Source organism: Sus scrofa, chromosome X (assembly GCF_000003025.6).
Source record: "Sus scrofa isolate TJ Tabasco breed Duroc chromosome X, Sscrofa11.1, whole genome shotgun sequence".
NCBI lineage: Eukaryota > Metazoa > Chordata > Mammalia > Artiodactyla > Suidae > Sus > Sus scrofa.
This window is the reverse complement of record NC_010461.5, coordinates 89,108,879-89,129,314: the sequence shown is the minus strand read 5'-3', so window position 1 is coordinate 89,129,314 and position 20,436 is coordinate 89,108,879. Positions and strand designations below refer to the sequence as shown.

The 20,436-nt window shown below is 35.3% G+C and overlaps 1 protein-coding gene across 3 annotated transcripts in view; it reads right to left on the bottom strand.

Moving 5' to 3' along the window:
• COL4A5 (collagen type IV alpha 5 chain) overlaps nt 1-20,436 on the bottom strand; it is a 224,470-nt gene that overhangs the window by 53,992 nt on the left and 150,042 nt on the right. For all 3 annotated transcript variants that reach the window (XM_021080779.1, XM_021080778.1, XM_021080780.1), the window contains exons 26-33: nt 19,897-19,989; nt 19,705-19,809; nt 18,316-18,413; nt 16,904-17,054; nt 7,830-7,943; nt 2,789-2,956; nt 1,595-1,684; nt 985-1,134 (exon numbers count right to left, since the gene is read on the bottom strand). In XM_021080779.1, the coding sequence (XP_020936438.1) occupies nt 985-1,134; nt 1,595-1,684; nt 2,789-2,956; nt 7,830-7,943; nt 16,904-17,054; nt 18,316-18,413; nt 19,705-19,809; nt 19,897-19,989 (969 nt within the window). The remainder of the gene's footprint in view (nt 1-984; nt 1,135-1,594; nt 1,685-2,788; nt 2,957-7,829; nt 7,944-16,903; nt 17,055-18,315; nt 18,414-19,704; nt 19,810-19,896; nt 19,990-20,436) is intronic.

Below are 20,436 nucleotides of genomic sequence, written 5' to 3'. Positions count from 1 at the left end.
GATAAGACAGTTGTTCCCTAGACCTACTTTCAGTGACTTCCCTCAGGGCTGAGCTTGGCTGTTCATAGTCCAATACTTGTGTATCCTGCCAAGGTAGAATAACAATGAACCATACTTAAAAGCCTTAAGGATGATATGGATATCAAAACGCTGCAGGGCAACAATGTACCATTCATCCTCATCTGGTTTCAAATATTTTTACAATGATCTTTATTTTTTCTATTACAGTTGGTTTACAGTGTTCTGTCAATTTTCTACTGTACAGCAAAGTGACCCAGTCGCACACACACACACACACATATATACATACATTCTTTTTCTCACATTATCCTCCATCACGCTCCATCACAAGTGACTAGATATAGTTCTCAGTGCTATCCAGCAGGATCTCATTGCTTATCCACTCCAAAGGCTATTGTTTGCATCTATTAACCCCAGATTCCCAGGGGAAAAAAGTTGAAAGGACCAGCAAATTTCTCAAACAATGAAATCAGTTTTCCAAGTAATTCTGGCTATATCTCCGTTTTCTCTTGACCACATCCTATACTATGTTCTGGAAGGCCTGAAAGTGACTAAGACTGTTTTAAAACTTCATAGCTTATGATACATAAACTATAAAGAAAATACTCAAACAAAAGTTGATCAGTAAAACAGTACAAATCAGTGAAAATTAATTTTCATTACCAAAATTTGATACACCTAATGACTTTTGTTGGTGAATCCTGGATTACAAGTCACTTTTCATGCTGTTAAAAATTAAAATTAAGAGTTCCCGGCATGGCTCAGTGAAACAAATCTGACTAGGAACCATGAGGTTGTGGGTTCAATCGCTGGCCTCGCTCAGTGGCTTGGATCTGGCGTTGGTGTTCTGATTCAACCCCTAGCCTGAGAACCTTCATATACTGTGGGTGCAGCCCTAAAAAAGCAAAAGATAAATAAAATAAAATAAAATAAAATAAAATGCATGTATACCAGGAAACATACCTGGTAGGCCAGGGTCTCCTTTCTCTCCTTTTGAGCCCAGCAGATCTGGATCCATTGGTCCAGGAAGGCCTGGAAGGCCAGGCTCTCCTTTGCTACCTTTTTCTCCTGCAGGTCCAGGAAATCCTGGCTGACCCTGCAAACCATCATCACCTAAACCCAACAGATGTGGGGAAGACAGAGCAGATCAGATTCATTCATCCAGGATTAAAGTATGTAAGTATTATTCATGTGATACATGGTTGGGTAGGCCACTGCCCACCCACTTAAGTACCTTATTCATTGTCTATAAATAACTTGAGCTCACACACGCTTTTACACTCAAATGACAATCCCTCTTTCTTCTGCAATTCTTTGACAATTATAGAAACTGTAAAGAAGTCAAAACAACCCCTATATTTTGTTATTTTGAGCTAAGCACTTACCACGTTTCATAGTATTCAAACTGAGCATGCCACTAAACTGAAAACAGGGCTTATTTAAATGTTATGTCGCTTAGAAAGAAAATACAAGTGTTCATTTGAAGCAGTCAAATCAAAATATTCTGTACTGACATAAAGCAATATTTAATTTTCTTTCTTTTATACATCTGCCAGCAAACTCTGAATATTACCTTTGAGACCAGGAACACCACTCCTGCCAGGAATTCCCAAAGGTCCTGGAGGGCCTGGAGGTCCCATCATACCCATTTCGCCTTTGGCACCTTTGAAGAATATCAGTAAGTAATTTTTATCTTTCCTTGACCTTGGAAAGATAAAAGATAAATTTTAAGATGTCATTTGGAAAACTATTGAGAATTGGAGGGAAGGCACTAAGTCTTAGCCCTTTTCAACTATTGTAATCTTACTGAGTGTTGCCTGTATCACTGTGGTAGTTAATTCCTAAAGACGGTCCCCAAATGAACCACACTTCCCAGTATACACAGCCGTGTGTAGTCTTTTCCCCTTGAATTTGGGATCACTATGCCTTACCCTTGACTAAGTGACACTGTATGACTTCCAAGACTAGATCATGAGAAGTCTTGCAGCTTCCACACTCACTTTCAGTTTTGGGGATTCTCTGCTTTGTTTCTGTTTTCCTTTTTTTGGGGGGGGGATCTTTTCTATTGCTGCATCTGTTGCATTTGGAAGTTCCTGGGCTGGGGTCGAATTGGAACTACAGCTGCCAGCATCCACGACCTACACCACGGCTTGTGGCAATGCTGGATCTTTAACCCACTGAGTGAGGCCAGGGATTGAATCAGCATCCTTATGGATACTAGTTGGGTTCTTAACCTGCTGATCCACAATAGGAACTCCCGATTCTCTCTTTTGGAAGTCAGCTGCCCTGAAAGGAGAGCAACTACCCTGACACTACCATAATGTGAAGAGCCAAAGCTGTGTGAAGAGGCACTATGGATAACGAGATACCATGTGAAGAGGCCAAGAAACACTCAGGTGTCAGAAGTGCCATGCTGGAAGCAGATCCTTCACCCTCAACCACTCGAGCTGATGTCATGTGGATCAGAGATGAACAACCCTGTTACACCATCCCTTAAGTCCTAATCCCCAAAATCTTGAGCAAAATTAAAAGGCTTATTTACATCATTCAATTTGAGGGGTATGTGTTACACAGAAATGTATAACTGAAGCTCTCACAGAGAAAAAGTGTAATGCAAATAGCAAATATAGTTCCCTGCAAAAGACATTTGACACTTTTTCTTAAAGGATAGTGTCAATCCAGAAAAGTACAACCAGAGAATAATATAGCAGAATCATATTAATTTTAATCTCCTAAATCCCCAAAGAGGGAAGAATAAATAAATTACCTGGAAAGCCAGAGGCACCTGCTTTTCCTGGGATCCCTGGTGATCCTGGGGGTCCCATAGGACCTGGTGCTCCAGGAATCCCTGGACTGCCTCTCTCACCAGGGGGTCCTGGGACATCAAACCCAGGAGGCCCTGGATCCCCCTTCTCTCCTGGTATTCCATGCAAGCCTAGTTAATACAAACCAATATTAACAGAATACAAACCAATATTAACAATAATAGCAGTTAATACAAAGAAATATTAACTTAATATTGAAGAAGTTTTAAGAGATGTATTTGGCTATTTTTCTAGCAAACAAGTGAAAAAATCCTGTATTATAATAAATCTAACAGTGAGTCAGAGATACTTTTGACATCATGCGCACGAAATGATCTAACAATAAACACTTAGGATTTTCAAGCATATTTCTCTAAAAAAGTGCTTCTGAAATTGTTTCTGGTGAAAGACCAATCTGTTCTTAATTCCTGGTCCATCATGGACTATTTTTTTAATAAAATACAATAAACATTACTAAAAAAACATTAAAATAAAAAACCAAAGACAGACAATATAGAATCCTACCTTTTGGTTATTATATTAAACAAATAAAATTATACTGTCGGATTGCTGTAAAAATTTCTAAATGCTTACTCTTTATTTCTTCCAATTCCAATGAAGACTGGTAACAAACAAATACTGGTTCATTGAACGCACTTGGATTTGCATTGCTCTAAGGTATTATAAATAACTGGGATAGAGTTCCATGAAAGATTATTTACTGAATAAGTCAGTTACACAGGCCCTTTTGACTTTATCTTGGCTTCGTTTTACATGTTGTTTTAATAATACATTACTATTAGTTTTTGTTGTTAACTTCTGTTTCTCAGTAATCCAGCCAGGATTTTACAGAAAAAATATGACACTGCAAAAATATTTAGCCTTAGTAAGTTTCTGTAAGACTGAAATACTCCAGAAAACAAAGTGATTAAAAAAGAATATGCATAATGAAAAGAATTACACTACAAATGTGGTGCAAGTTCCCACCCCAATACCTATCAGTTCATGACATTTTAAGTCAATACTGTTGGTAATCATCTGTTAAATGAGGATGCACTATAACTGGCTGGAAGCTGGGGAATAAAACAGGTGACCATTCTGAGCATCCCTTCATGCCTTCAACAATAAAACATAATTTTATTGTTAAATATTTATGGGCAATTAGTTTTTTAAGAGAGCAAGATGCTGGTATTTTAAGATTTGTTGGATGCTATATACGAGCATGTTCTTAAACTGATAAAATTCACTTTGAAGATTAGAGAATTCCATTTAGTTGGCACAGTAAAGATGGTTCCAATGCTGCCATTTCATAGCAAATTATTATAAAAAGGGAGTGCAATTTTATACTATTACATTTATGAAGTATGATGAGATAATTGTGGAAATCCTTTCACAATGTATAAGTACATCAAATCATCACATTGTACAGTTGAAATATATTACAATTCAAATTGTCAGTTATACCTCAGTAAAGCTCAAAAATAATAAAGGAAAAAAGAAATGTCCTATTTATAGTTCCTCAGAACTATTTTCATGCAATATCTCTTGCATCTTTTATGATCCTATTATATTTGGATGATTTTTTCTACTATTTGCTCTAACATAATAAATTCTCAATATTAAAAAGAAAAAGAGAGGGCCGTTGAGAAAGAACTACAGTACCTGGTAGACCTGAAGTTCAAGAGGCAGGAAGTTACAGTTCAGCAGCAAGATGAGCCACCCAAGCAGAAGTAAGTTGCAAGTTGCAAAAAGATTCATTAGGTTTATTAGTTCATTAAGTAGAACTAACCATGTAAAGATTAGGACACAAAAATCTACAAATACAAGTTATTAGATATTGATTCACTACTAACATATATTAGTAATGGGAAAAGAAACTTATTTTAGGCATTTGCTCATATATACTACAAATGAAGTGCATTTGCCAATAGAGATACAAAAATATTTACATTCACAAAAAGGAATACTCTTTGATGCACATCAGCTTCACACTCTTGTTTTTCTTTATATTGCACTGAATAATAATTTAGGAGTTTAAGCTCTTAAAGGTTTGTTAGTATTTTTAAATTAACTTGATTTTGTACTGTAACAGGTTAGGTACAGAGAACTCAATAATTATTAGTGGATATCTATGATTAAGCAACCTACATGTACTAGGCAAAGATGTCTTTCTTCATTGTTAGTGATAGTAGTAGTAGTAGTAGTAACAGATATTATGCTGTAATTTTCACACGACAGATCTTCTCCATGACTAACTACTATCAGGAACTGGCATCTTGGTAAGAACCAGGATGAAGAAAGTCAAAATAAAATCAAAAGCTCTGTTGAATCTCTTTACATAACAACAGAAATTAAATGGCTATATCTACAGAGGTTAAGTGCATCGGAAATGTGTAATGGTTTAAAGTTTTTGGCAGCCAAATGGAACCAGTGAATGGAGGGAAAAAAAAGGTGGTTTCCAAAACATGCACTATCTGTGAAAACTTCACATACACATATACATTGCCCAAGGTTTTACAGCCAAAAAAGTTAAAAAAACTACAATGTACAAAAACTACAATGTACTCTCCTTCATTTATGAAAATGTCATGACTGATTCCTTGTTTCTTTGACTCACATTAGTGGTGACAAGCTTGAGCTGATTTGGCCATGCACATGCTCCTGAGACTAGCTAGGCAAGTGTTACAAAACACTTGGCTCAGGTTAGGGTATTATGTGTGGATATGGAATTGAGTATATTTAACTGACCTCTAAAAAGATTCACTAAGGCAGTTAGCTTCTAGCTAATGGCTAGACCAAATAGTAAGAACCAACAACTTCCATTTCTCCCTGGGTTACTAGGGCCTGGGATGAAAAGCATTTTGCTTCTTGTCCCTTGGCATTTTAAAAAGTGTTTTATTTCTCTGCTGTCAAATGAGGAATGGATATTCAACAGGTCTTTAACTTATAAACATGCATTAAGCTAAAGAGCCTGCTTTGGCAGAGAGAATGACAAATAGTAAAGCTTAATTAAATAATAGTAGAAAACTGGAGTCAAAAGAAAAGCCTGCAAAGCATACTGTGAACATTTAACACTGGACAAGTGACACCATAGAATTCTTTCAGTTTTCTATTGCAAAATGAAACACAGAAAGCATATTAAAAAAGCTTCTTATTTAAAAAAAATTAGTTGTAAGAATTTCAGACATGCAGTATAAGTCAGGTGTATTAAAATAGTAGTAGTAGTAGTCGCCTTGCTGATGATCCTGCTATGATATTTTTTAAATGGACTAAGATAATATTCTGCTTTGGTGACATAAATAAAATGTACTTTAACATTGAGTATTTGTAATTATTAGCAAATAGAAAATGTGGCCATTCTGTGGTTAAAAAAATTTGAGAACATTTCTATGTTAATAAAAAATTAATTCAAATGCATTTGCATGACAATTGCTGCTAACTTCCCTTGTTTGCTGAATCATGTGAGTTAAGATCTTGAATTCTATGGCAAAGGATACATTTACAGAAGAAAGAGATGAGATTAAATTCAGCACCATTACTTTTTGCCCTGTCCATCCTATCTAGACTTTAAAAATGCACCTATGTATCTATCAGTTGGAAAGAGAGAGAACACTGGATGAATGAAACATTGTAGAGTATTAGCTGAATTTTAAAAAGCATAAAGCACTAATAAATACATTTTATTTTGTTCAGATTGGTATCAACAGGGTTCTCTTTTTATCCTTGCTTAGCTGTGATTTAATAATTCAAGAAGCCTCCAAAACCTTATGCAATTTTGGGAAATAAAATAAATGACAAAACATAACAGAAAAGATAAATTCATTTTAGCCATTTTATGAAACAACAGGCCAAGACTATAATGCCCAAACCTAAAAATTAATTGTTCTTTTCTCAAAATCCCTCTTTTATGCTAGTTGGACAGATGGTTTTCTCATGAATGTTGAAGCAGACTTTTTAACGAATTGGTCCAAAGTACCACTGTAAGTTTTCTTATTTTTAAGTCAGTAGTGACATATTAGGGCGTCATAAAAAATGTACAATGTGCCATACAATAAATGTTTAAAATAGGACATAAACAAAAATAAACTTTACTTTCAAGGTTTTTTATATTGTTAATCAGTGTTTCTAGATTTTAGTGTAATAACTAACAAAATTCTCATTGGCATTTAAAGTCAGAAAATATATTCCATTGTTATGAAGTCATCTGACATATTCATGTGAATTAAGGAATGATTAAATGTCCCGTATTAGTTTTAATTTTATAAATTATTATAGTCCTTTGCAATAATACAATGTTGGCCCAAGTGGCCACTATGCTTATCCAGATTAAGATAAAAATAATTCACATCACCAGATGGTTCAGAATCCACAAACTCAAGTAAGCTCTCACACAAATGTAGAGGAACCACATGATTCTCCACTAGGTTACAAGCTGACAAAACTTTTTTGAGTACTCATATAAAAAATCTTAGAGTGCTCATGAGTTGCAAAGTACCTGCTGCTTTAGGGGCAAAAGAGATGGAAAGTCAACTAAACTCATGTTTTATTTTTTTAAATGAGAATGCCTAAAAAATATTTTTAATAAAACTTTTTAAACCCTAGTTCTCATGGGCTAAGAAATGTTAAGAGGTTCTACAAAGGTCTCTTAATGCTATATAGCTATTCAGGTCTGAAATGATTAGCACTAGAAGTTCTTAGGTCTAGGATTCTTAGGTTGTGACCAGCTTAACAATGACAACCCATGGCAACATACTGTAATTGTTAAGTTACATTACTGTTAATAGATTAATTAAAAAAGAACAGGAGGGGAAATATCAGGGATTAAAGTCGCTCTTATGCTGTGATCTCTATTCCTTTACTTTTACATAATTATATAAGTAGACGTGTTAACTGTCAAATCTGTTTTCTAGAAAACTGTAACACAGGTTACACTTTACTGAGGAGCTAACCAAACACTACAATACACAATGAGTGCTACAAAATGCACATTTAGTCCAATCTTACCAGGTTGGCCTATTGGTCCAGGAATCCCTGGTGGCCCTGGTGGTCCCTGAGCACCTGTTCCTGGCAGCCCAGGAGGTCCTATTGGCCCAGGTTGTCCATTTGGTCCAATGTCACCTTTAATGAATAAATACAGTTTAGATAGTAAAAACAACAGCAACTGTGTCACTAGTCTTTAGGAACCACAATACCCATGTGAAAGGGTACATTATATTAATCAGAGATCCTGAAAAGCTATCATTGATTAAGAAAAATACACCTAAGTACCCAGAGCAGATGACAGGGAATACATTAAAAGTTACAGATTTATAGCTTCACTTATGCTGAGTACTCAACTCTAGTACTTACATCAACCTCACAAATAGTACAAAAGATTAAAAACCATACATTTCTTTTACTTGCAACTCATCTTCCACAAGTACCTATAAGTTTAAAAATATTTTCAAATTAACTTTTCTTAGGGTAGATAAACCTCTAACTTCCTATTTACTAATGTGGGCCCATGGCCTATAAACATGCTCAAGCTTCTCCCATCAGCAATAAAATATCTCTTTGACCTTAGGAATTTTGCTGTCCCTCTCTGTATCTTCTGTTTATCCCTCATACTTTAAATTGTTTTACATATAATAAAATTCACTATTTTTAATATATACTTTGATGGGTTTTAACAAACATATACAATCATATAATCACAACCAAAATCAAGATGTAGAAGACAGGGGGAGCTAGAGTTCCATTAACCCAAAAGGCTCCCTATGCCTGGTTGTAGTCAACCCCTCCCCACACCCTAATACCCTGGCAACCACTGATGTATGTTATGTTTGATAGTTTTTCCTTTTCCTGAATGTTATAAAAATACAACCATACATTATGTAGTTTTTGAGCACATCTTCTTTAGCTTAACATAATGCATTTGGAGTCATCCATCTTGTTCTTTGTATCAGTAGTTTGTAACTTTTTATTGCTGGAGATTATTCCATTATATGAACATGCTATAATTTGTTCATATATTTACCAGTTGAAGGACATTCAGGCTTTTCCCAATTCTTGGTGATTATGAATAAAGCAGTTATGAATATGGATCTTTGGGTTTTTGTGTGAAGGTTCGCATTTTTCTTGGATAAATAACTAGGAGTGTGATTGCTAGGTTATTTGGTAAGTGTATATTTAACTCCATATAAAAATTTCTCACTGTTTTTCAAAGTGGCTGTACCTTTTTGCATTCTAACTAGCAATGTATAAGAGTTCTAGTTACTCTGCATCCTTGGCAGCACTTGGTATTGTCACGTTTCTTTCTTTTTTGAAGCCTATTTTGATAGGATAAGAAGTATCTCACTGTAGTTTTAACTTGAATTTCCTAGATGACTAATTATATGGTCTTCCACAAAACATTTGTTTAAATCTTTTGCTCATGTTTCCAACTGTATCCTTTAAATTTGATTGTTTCCTTATTACTGACTTCTGAAAGTTCATATTATTCTGGTTACAAGTCCTTTGTCAGATAAATGATATAAAACTTTTTAAAAATTTTATGGATTGTTCTTTTGATGTTGTATCTAACAGTTCTTTGCCTACCCTACAATCGCAAGATTTTCTCCTATGATTTTGTCTAAAACAAGGACAGTAAAGTATTGCCTGTGGGCTAAATGTGGCCTGTTGGCCCAATTTTGAATTTTCTGTGAGCTAACTATAGCTTCTACATTTTTAAAGGTTGTAAAAGAGTGAGGGGGGGAAGAGTGGGAGAGGGCAAGCAAAGATTATGTGACAAAACCATGGGTGGGCCTCAAAGACTAAAATATTTACTATCTGGCCCTTTATAGAAAACTTTTGCTGCAACCCAAAGATTGTACCTGCGTCCCAGTGCTCCAAAGACACCACTGATCCCATTGCGCTGCAGCGGGAACTCATTTTACTTATATGAGGAATCTAAAATATGGCACAAATGAACCTATCCACAAAACAAAAACAGACTCACAGACATAAGAGAACATATCTGTGGTTGCTGCCAGGGGGAGGGGGGAAGAATTGGGATGGATGAGAAATTTTTGGTTGGTAGATGCAAACTATTACATTTAGGATGGATAAGCAATGAGATCCTACTATATAGCACAGGAAATACATCCAGTCTTTTGGGATAGACCATAATGGAAGATAATATGAGAAAGAGAATGTGTGTATATATGTGTGTATGTATGTATATATATTATATTGTATGTTATGTATTAATTATATAGATTATATATTAATTACATATAACATATATATGTGTGTGTGTGTGTGTGTGTATGACTGTGTCACTATGCTGTACAGAAGAAACTGGCTCAACACTGTACATCAACTATACCCTAATAAAAAGTAAAAAAGAAGAAAACCTTTGCCTGCCTCTGTTCCCAAAGTTTTACCACTTTGGGTCTTATTTTTTGAACAAGGTATCAAGTATGGACCTACGCTCATTTTTTGCTTTGTTTTGTTTTATACATGGATGTCCAATTAATTTAGCACCATTTGTTTAAAGACTTATTTTTCTATTAAAATTGTCTCTGTAACTTTGTAAAAAACGAACAAACTCAAACTGGGCAAGTATTCCTTTTGTGGACACCTTGATATGTTCCATTAATCTCTGTGCATATAATTTCATATATACCATACTAACTTAATTATTGTGGCTTTATATTAAGGTCTGAAGTGCTATGAATCATCCAGTTCTGTACTTCTTTCTCAGACTGTTTTAGCTATTGTAATTACACTGATTTTCAAATAAGTCTTATATTCTAAAGTAAACCTTATTTGGTTGTAGGGTATAATCATTTTATATGTTTCTATTTCTGTGAAAAGATTGTGTGGAACTGGTGTTACTGCTTCTTTAAATGCTCATTTGAATTGATCGGTGATGGTATTCAGACCTCTGTTTTTCTTATTGGTAGGATTTTAACTACAAATTAAATTTTTTAATAAATATCTGGATTACCTATTTCTTCTTCAGTGATCTCCAACAGTTTGTATCTGTCAAGAAAATTCATCCATTTTATCTAAGTTGTCAAATTTATGGGCATGTAACTATTAGTAGTGCCCCTTATTAGTCTTCAAAAGTTTGTAGGGTCTATAGTAATGACCCTTTTTTATTCTTAATATGGATGACATGCATATCTTCCTTTTTTTTCTTGATTGGCCTGGCTAGAAGTATATCTGCTTTATTGATCTTTTCAAAGAACTTCATTTTGTATTGGGGAAATAACAAAAAAATAAAAATAAATCAACTGAAAAAAATGAAATAAAAAATAAAATAAACATTAACTCCTTATTAAGCATTTGCCTACTGTGCACCAGAAATTCATTTAGTTGAGACCGTTTACTCAATATTGACTTTTAAAGAACCTATTCTTTCCCTACTGGGTAATTATGACACTTCTGTGAAATACTAAATTTCTATTTATACATGAATATGTTTCTGAACACATTATATTACGTTCATCTACTTGTATGTTTGAGCACTGGTTCATAAATTTAGAATTACAACAATTTTGCAGAATGTTTTAGTATATTTTTGCCAAGTGTTAAGTTTCAGAATCAGTTATGTCAAGTCCAAAAAATTCCTACTTGAATTCTCATTGAAAATGCACTATACTTGCAGACAAATCTGGGAAGAACTGATATCCACGAGTCTTCCCATTTACACATATGATTTATCAACCAAGCACTTCTATCCCTTTTCAAGTTGTTAATAATAGAGATTTTTTTTCCACAAATGCATTAGGCACATTTTTATTAATTTCTAGATATAATATAGCTTTTTTACAAACTATATATTACTTATTATTTTAACATTTACAAACCATTCTATTTGTTACAAATATATTTTGCACATTATTTCTGCTACCTGGAACTTCTTTCTCTAAAGATTCAGTTCAAATGTCACATCCTATATGAAGCTTCCCAAGGCACCTGAGATGAGGCCTTGAAAAAAAGTAACATATGAGGCAAACTGAATGCTTCCAAAGTCATCTTTTTTTTTAAATTTTTTGTTTAACAATTCCAGTGTTTAGTCTTAAGTACAATTTCTTCCTCATATAGTTTTTTCCTGATGGATATTAGCCTCATTAATTTATTATTGGTCACTATGTCACCTTGAAAATGTTTTATCAATTTCTCCAAAAGTTTAGTTACTAAGTTCTGATGCCCAGCCACTAGTATAAGTTTACCTGGTGGGTGAATTTTTATTGTGATCTGCTAGCTGTGTTTTGATTGTGGTCTATTGGTCCAAAATATTAGTGATACATATTCATAAATTTTCCTGTTGAGATAACCACTATCATAGTGATGCCACCTAAATTTTCTTACTAAAGAACAATCTCTGAGATCTTCAAGAGCATAGTTGATGCCTTTGTGTTCTTAATGATTCAAGTAGTACCACACACAGAATAAGAACATAATAAATGTTTGAAGAATGAAGGAATTACGTGGCAGAAAATCCCAAATGCTATTTCTTCTGGCACTTTAGGAACTATATTGGGGTTTTAATATTTGAGAATGATTCATATTAGGATATGGGGATCCTAAACTTCCTGTCAAAGGTTAGGCAAATGCTTAATAAGGAGTTAATGTTTAAAACAGACAGCAACCCTTTTCTTCCAAAGCTCTGTCACAAGAATATTTTCATTAAAAAAAGCACAGTTAGTGAGTAATTTATATATGGAGACTGACTGCTGCAAACTTACTGTTTGGAATGTTTCAATTTGCAATTTCTGGGGTCATAAGTCCAAGATGGGGGAAACACCGCCTGTAACCTTGAGTGTTACAGTTTATAGTTGGCCAGAATTGTTTACTCAAAGACAGACAGATATTTTTAAAAGAGCTTATCAGAGAACAATCTGTATTGGGGCAGTTTGGGGCTCCTGATGACAGAATATAGCCTAGTTAAATTTGGCTACACTGCCCTATTGCTTTAATGGGAATCAATCCATCATATTTCAGGAGCATGGGGCTGTTCAGATAATTCTCCGGGGTACGAAATATTGACCAGGAGAGTCTTTTCAAACCATAAGTGAAAAAAAAAAAGCAATTGCCAAGCCAGATAGATTACTTATATTCTTATATATAATTAGGGGAATCAAAATCAAGGAGATAGAAGAAACCAATAAAGAAATGAGCAAAGGACACGAGCAGTTTACAGGAAAAAATATGTATATCCCTTGAATATATGAAAAGATGGTCAACTGCACTCATAGAAATGGAATTACAAATTTAAACTACCCTGAGAGTAAAGACAAAGGACCTAGGACATCCAAAGAAAAATTTAAAATATAACAAAGTTGGAGGATTTAAATTACCTGACATCAAGTATTACTATAAAGCTACTGTAATACAAACAGTTGGTACTGACTTAAGGACAGTAAAACAGTTAAGCAGAATTGACGGCACAGAAATAGACCCACACATATACATTCATTTGATTTTTGACACAGACACCAACATAATCAAATGAAGGGGGAGCTATTTTAAACAAATGATGCTGAGCAAAAATTATTTGAAGTAGGTGATAGTATCAAACATAAAAGCTAAAACTAGGAAACTTATAAAACAGAATATCTTAGCAAATTTGGAACAGGGAAATTTTTCTTAGACAAAACAGAAAATAATCATACAAGAAAAAATGCTAAATGAAATATCAATAAATTTAAAACTTTTGCTCATCAAAATACAATGATTAGAAAATAAAAAGGGAATTCCCATCGTGGCGCAGTGGAAACAAAACCGACTAGGAACCATGAGGTTGTGGGTTCGATCCCTGGCCTTGCTTAGTGGGTTCAGGATCCGACGTTGCTATGAGCTGTGGTGTAGGTGGCAGATGTGGCTCGGATCTGGCATTGCTGTGGCTCTGGCATAGACCGGCGGCTACAGCTCCGATTGGACCCCTAGCCTGGGAACCTCCATATGCCACAAGTGTAGTCCTAAAAGGACAAAAAGATAAAAAGAAAAAGAAAATGAAAAGGCAAGCCACAGAGGGAGAAAATACTCATAAACATATCTTAAAAAGAACAAGTATTTGGCGTATGTAAAGATCACTTTCAACTAACAATAAAAACAAGCCATATTTTAAAGTAGGAAAAATATCTGCATGTGTATGTAAATAACCCGCCAATACATGTAAAGGAACTCAACATCATTAGTCATCAGGGAAATGCAAACTGAAACCAAAGGTTACCAACACATCTACCAAAATTCAAAAATGAAAAGACTCATAAACACCAAATGCTGCAGAGACTGTGGGACAACTAAAACTTTCATATCATTTTTTTTTTTTGGTCTTTTTTTAGGGCCACACCTGCAGCATATGGAGGTTCCCAGGTTAGGGGTCGAATCGGAGCTGTAGCCACTGGCCTATGCCACAGCCACAGCAACGCCAGATCCGAGCTGCGTCTGCGACCTGCACCACAGCTCGCAGCCACGCCGGGTCCTTAACCCACTGAGCGAGGCCAGGGATCCTCATGGATACTAGTCAGATTTGTTTCCCCTGAGCCACGATAAGGAACTCCCCATGTCATATTGATTAGAAAATGATATTAACAATTTTGAGAAAAGCTCTAGTAGTTTATTTTTCATTATTGACTTATAATTAATGTACATTATGTAAGTTTCAGGTGTACAACAGTGAATCACATTTTTTAAAGGTTATACTCCATTTACAGTTAATATGAAATATTGGCTATATTCTCTGTGCTGTAAAATATATCCTTGTAGTTTATTTATTTTATTCATAGTAGTTTGTACCTCTTAATCCCCTACCCCTATCTTGATCCTCCCCTCTTCCCTCTCCCCACTAGTAATCATGAGTTTGTTCTCTCTGAGTATGCTTTTTTTGTTTTATTCACTAATTTGTTGTATTTTTAAGAGTCCGCATTGAAGTGATATCATATGGTATTTTTATTTGACTTATTTCTCTTAGCATAATACCCTGCAAATCCATCCAAACTGATGCAAATGGCAAAACATCATCCTTTTCTATGGCTGAGTAGTATTCCACTGAATGTATATACACCATACCTTCTCTATCCATTCATCTGTCAGTGGACATTTAGGTTGTTTCCATATGTTGGCTAGTGTAAATTATGCTGCTGTGAACACTGAGAGCATATAATCTTTTCAAATTAATGCTTTTATTTTCCTCAGATATATACCCAGGAGTGGGATTGCTGGATCATATGGTAGCGCTATTTTTAGTTTTTTTTGAAGAAACCCAGTGCTGTTTTCCACAGTGGCTGCACCAACTTACATTCATACCAACAAGGGTTGCCTGAAAAAGTTCTAGTGGTTTTGGAGTTCCCATTGTGGCTCAGTGCATCACAAACCTGACTAGTATCCATGAGGATATATAGGTTTGATCCTTGGCCTCGCTCAGTGGGTTAAGGATCCAGCGTCATAAGCTGTGGTGTAGGTCACAGACGCAGCTCAGATCCTGTGTTGCTATGGCTGTGGTGTAGGCTGTGGTGCAGGCTGCGTTGCTGTGGGTTCTGATTTGACTCCTAGCCTGGGAACGTCCACATGCCACAGGTGTGGCCCTTAAAAAAAAGTTCTAGTAGTTTCTTAAACACTAACACACACCTCTCTTAGGACCCAATAATTCTCTTAGATGTTTACTCAAGCAAAAGGAAAGCACATATTCATTTTTTAAAAACTGGTAAAAAATGTTCTTAACAGCTTTACTCATAATAGCCAAAAACTTGACATAATCTAGGTGTCAATCAACAGATAATGAATAAATAAGCTTTGGTTTATTTATACAGTAAAATGCTAAAAAAAGAACTGCTGATAAACATGGCAACATGAATTAATCTCAAAAACAATAATCTGAGTGAAAGAAGCTTTATAAAGAAATGTACATGCTGTATAATGCCATATAGATTTCTAGAACAGGAAGAATTGATTTCTTATGAAAAATATCATTATAGTATAGTTACCACCGTGGATGCTGGGGTAAGAACTGAGAGAAGGGCCAAAGGGATACTTTTAGGATTGCATCTTGATAGGGCTTTGGTTATACAAGAGTATGCATTTGTTAAAATCCAGCAAATGTACCAGTAAGATTTGTGCATTTCATTTAATGTGAATTTGTATCAGAAGGAAAAAAAAAAACCATAGAATAGTAGTTAATGACATGACTGCTGCAGCATTTAGGGAGAAGTGTACTGATGTTGAAATTTACTTTGAAATGAATCAAAAATAAGTCAATGAAAGGAGAGAGGGATTGAGAAATACGTGACAAATTATGTTAGTAAAATGTTGACAGAATATAAATGATTGGTATAGGGTAGTCACTATAAAATTCCTTCTACTTTGCTATATATATATATATGTGTGTGTGTGTGTGTGTGTGTATGTTTTAAAAATAAAATATTGGTAGATAGATAACGTTAATTAGAGAATATAGATGGTGGATATATGGTTTTTCACTGTACAATTGTTGTTAATTTTTCTGTGTGTTTGAAATTTTTCACCATTAAATGTTTAAAAAAACTGAAGATACCCACTTGTTTCCAACAGATTGGCAAAAATCCCAATCTAGCAACTAGCAACTTGTAGAATAAATTATGGTATACCCAAGCAATTCAATACTAGGTAGCTACTTTTTTTTTGTAAAATCTTGATCTCTGTACTGATATGGAGTGATATTAGGTTAAATTAAATAGGTGCAAAAAGTCAAAAGGTAGTATTCTATCTTTTGAGAAAGGTAGAAAATAAAGTATATATTTTTACTGGTTTGTATTTTTATGAAGGAACACTAGAAAGATAAGTAAGTAACAAAAAATGGCTACATATGGGAAGGGGAAGAACATCCTGGATGGAGATGGGGTTAAGGGAAAACTTCTTATAAAATTGCTACTTTTGTACATGCATGATTACATCATCTATACAATGAAATAAAACACACAAAAAATACCAGTGGATCATTTTTTAAAAGCCATGACAGAGTGGCAGTGTAGGCTTTCCAGTTAATTGGACTTAGCACCATAAACTTTCTCAAGAGTTTCTATTTCTACAAAAGTTAAAAGCAAGTTGAGAAATAGCAACAGCCTCCATACCTTTTGGTCCAGGTAGCCCATCCAAGCCAGCGTGTCCTGGAGGACCTGGAGGTCCTGGGAAACCACGATCTCCTTTTGGACCAAGTATTCCTTTGAAACCTGGGAGTCCTGGAGGCCCGGGTGGCCCAGGTAGCCCAAATCCTGGTTCTCCCTTGAGCATACACATAACAAAACACAACAAAACTCCCATGACTCTTTTGGGGTGTTTATTACTTACTGCAGAGAACGTAAAGCAGAAAATATAAAGTAATACCCCCTCCATGGGAGAGGGAGTAGGATAATTAAATGAAAAGTAATTAGTATGCAACATCTGGAAGGATGGGAAACAAGGCTTAGTAAAACAAATTTAATTATTTGGTCTGGTTTCAAGACAAGAAAGAGATAACTGAGAGAGCATGAGATTAAAGAACACAAGTGAAGAAATGTGATTATAGACTGAGTATTAGATGATTATTTCAAATTTGACTGAGTACGATAATGTCATTGTGGGTTTTATATAAAATGTCCATTTACTTAGAAATGAATACTGAGATATTTATAGGTGAAATGATACAATATTGAGATTTGGGTTAAAATATTTCATCAAAGAAAAAAGGAATCGATGAAACAAACATGATAAAATCCTGATTATTTTGGAATCTGAGTGACAGATATATGAAAGTTCACTGTATTATTCCTTTCACTTTTGTGTTCGTTCAAAAAGATTGAAAATAAAATAAAAACAATTAATCCATAGAGAAGTGATCTCTCTTGAGAAATGGGGTCATGGTCAATTTTTCTTTCCATGGGACAAAAGGTAGTAAATGTGAAAATATAGGAATTTTAAATAAATTAAGCATAGAGGAAATACAGGAATAGGATAATTATGTACCACAGCAGTTTGCTTAGGGTCGAGTAAGAAGAGTTTTAGATTAGCTAAAATGTTATAAGAGAATGGAAACTAATTCAAACACAGTATTATTATTATTATTATTACTATTATAAAAGTCAATAGTAGTGATTTGCATTATGTATCTGAGATGGAAATGAGACAGAGGGAAACAGTATAAGTTCTCAACATGATATTCAACATCATTTCAACCAATCATCCCACAGACATGAACAGAGATTAAATGGAATGGTGATACTATAGAAAAGCACACGGGGTGCTAATGATTATATTATCTTATAGCATCCAATAACTGGTCTCTCTAAAACAGGTTCAGAAACTTCTTTTTTTTTTTTTTTTGGCTTCCAATTTGACCTCTGGGATGATTAAAAACTATTTGGAGTTAAATATTATTAAATACAAATACAATCAGTTGTTTTATTGATATAGTGAAGACGAGATAACGTCTAAGAAAAAATAGAGAAGGCTAAAGAAAGTAGAAGAAATAGAAAAAGAGGAAAGAATAAATCAAAATGTCTCAGACCTTAGGTCCTGGAAAGCCTGGTGGCCCAGGAGGCCCTTCTAGACCAATTCTTCCAGGTACCCCAGGTGCTCCTGGAGGTCCTGGGATTCCAGGAAAACCTGTAAAATTATAGGTCCTTTGTTAATCTCTGAAGAGAAGACACTTTAAGAAAGATACCCAAACTCCCAACTGATAGTTGGACCCTATCCAATCATGCTTAATGACTACAGTAAGAATGTTAAAATCACAATGACAGTCTAGAAGAATACTCAGGGTCCTATAAGTAGCCTTATAAATACCTAATATTCCTTCTCAATCACTTTATGCCTATCAGTTTTAAATAGGGCTAATTATGTGTGGAAGACATGCCATTCTAAAGGAAGAAGAAAGAAGCTATTACCAAGGAGATAGAACTAAACTTAAGGAATGAATCCAGTACAGAGATGCAGAAAAACTTTTCTTCTGCTTACATCTGGATGCAGTATGATAAAAGGTATACCATGCACTTCTGGAAATGAGCTAAAAACAATTATAGATATTACACACACACACGTGCACGCACAATCAAATCTGACTCTTTTGATGTCACTTAGTATGAATGAGTAAGGACATGTTTAAGCACTGTTTTCAGACCAATGCACATTCTTGCCATTTATGAGAAAAATTCTGTTTGGAATAAAAAAGAACTGAAAGCAACAGGCCTAAAAATTTCAGTAAATCAAGAGAATATGATTTAGGATAAAACATTACTTAGATATATCAGTGCAATAAATCTGTTTTATGCTTAACACAATCCATTCATTTAACGAATACCTATTGAGTGCTTACTATGTGCCAGGAAATTTTCTGGGCCCTGAAAATACAATGGTGAACACGCAAGACAATAACTGCTGTGATTTTTAAAGCTTATATATCATTTTTGCGTATCTACAATTTAGGTTATTTTGTTGTCTGGAATGTTGTAGACAAACACAGTAAAACTCTAGTGCATACATACTGTGACTTTCTTTTTTTTTTTTTTTCTTTTTAGGGCTGCACCTTCAGCATATGGAGGTTCCCAGTTTAGGGGTCTACTCGGAGCTACAGACGCTGGCCTATGCCACAGCCACAGCAACTTAGGATCTGAGCTGTCTGTGACCTATGCCACAGCTCATGGCGACGTCCAGTGAGCAAGGATCCTTAACGCACTGAGTGAGGCCGGGAAGGAACCCACAACCTCATGGTTCCTAGTTGGATTCGTTTTCGCTGCACCATCATGGGAACTCCATTCTGTGACTTTTCATCTACATGCTTTATTTTACATAGAAAAAAGTTACAGCTAATATATTTTGTTTGTTGTGTGACCTCTATCAAAGAATAATAACACACTAACCAGCTAACCTACCTTACCTGCTACCCGGTCCTACATACCTTTGGGACCAGGTGGTCCCGGAAGCCCAATTCCAGGAATACCTGGTTCTCCTTTGCTACCAGGTATTCCTGGCAAGCCTGGCTGGCCTGGGAGTCCAGGTTCACCTATGGAGAAACAGAAGCTTTTTGGAAAAAGCCAAAGAAAGAAGCCAATAAGTATTGAAGACATGGTCAAATAAATTCCTCACATACCTGGAAGACCTACTTCACCATCTCTGCCTGGGTTACCAGGTAGGCCAGGCTTCCCTGGTTGGGTTATGGTCTGACCGGGATCGCCTTTAGGACCTAAAGAACAAGTGAGAATTAAGAGTGAATGAGAAGTGTTTGCTTGCCTAAAGATCTCCATTCATTAAAACAAAAAAGAAAGTATATATAATCTTTGGAAAATGCAAACTAACAAAAATACATAAGAAAAACAATCCTAGGAGTTCCCATCGTGGCACAGCAGAAACAAATCTGACTAGGAGCCATGAGGTTGCGGGTTCGATCCCTGGCCTCGCTCAGTGGGTTAAGGATTGGGCGTTGCCATGAGCTGTGGCATAGGTCGCACAGGCAGTTCAGATCCTGTGTTGCTGTGGCGTAGGCTGGCAGCTGTAGCTCCGATTAGACCCCTAACCTGGGAACCTCCATATGCTGAAGGTGCAGCCCTAAAAAGAGGGGGAAAAAAAAAAGAAAAACAATCCTATATATTTTTTCAAGGACAATACCAAACAGAAGGGTGAATTTCCAAGA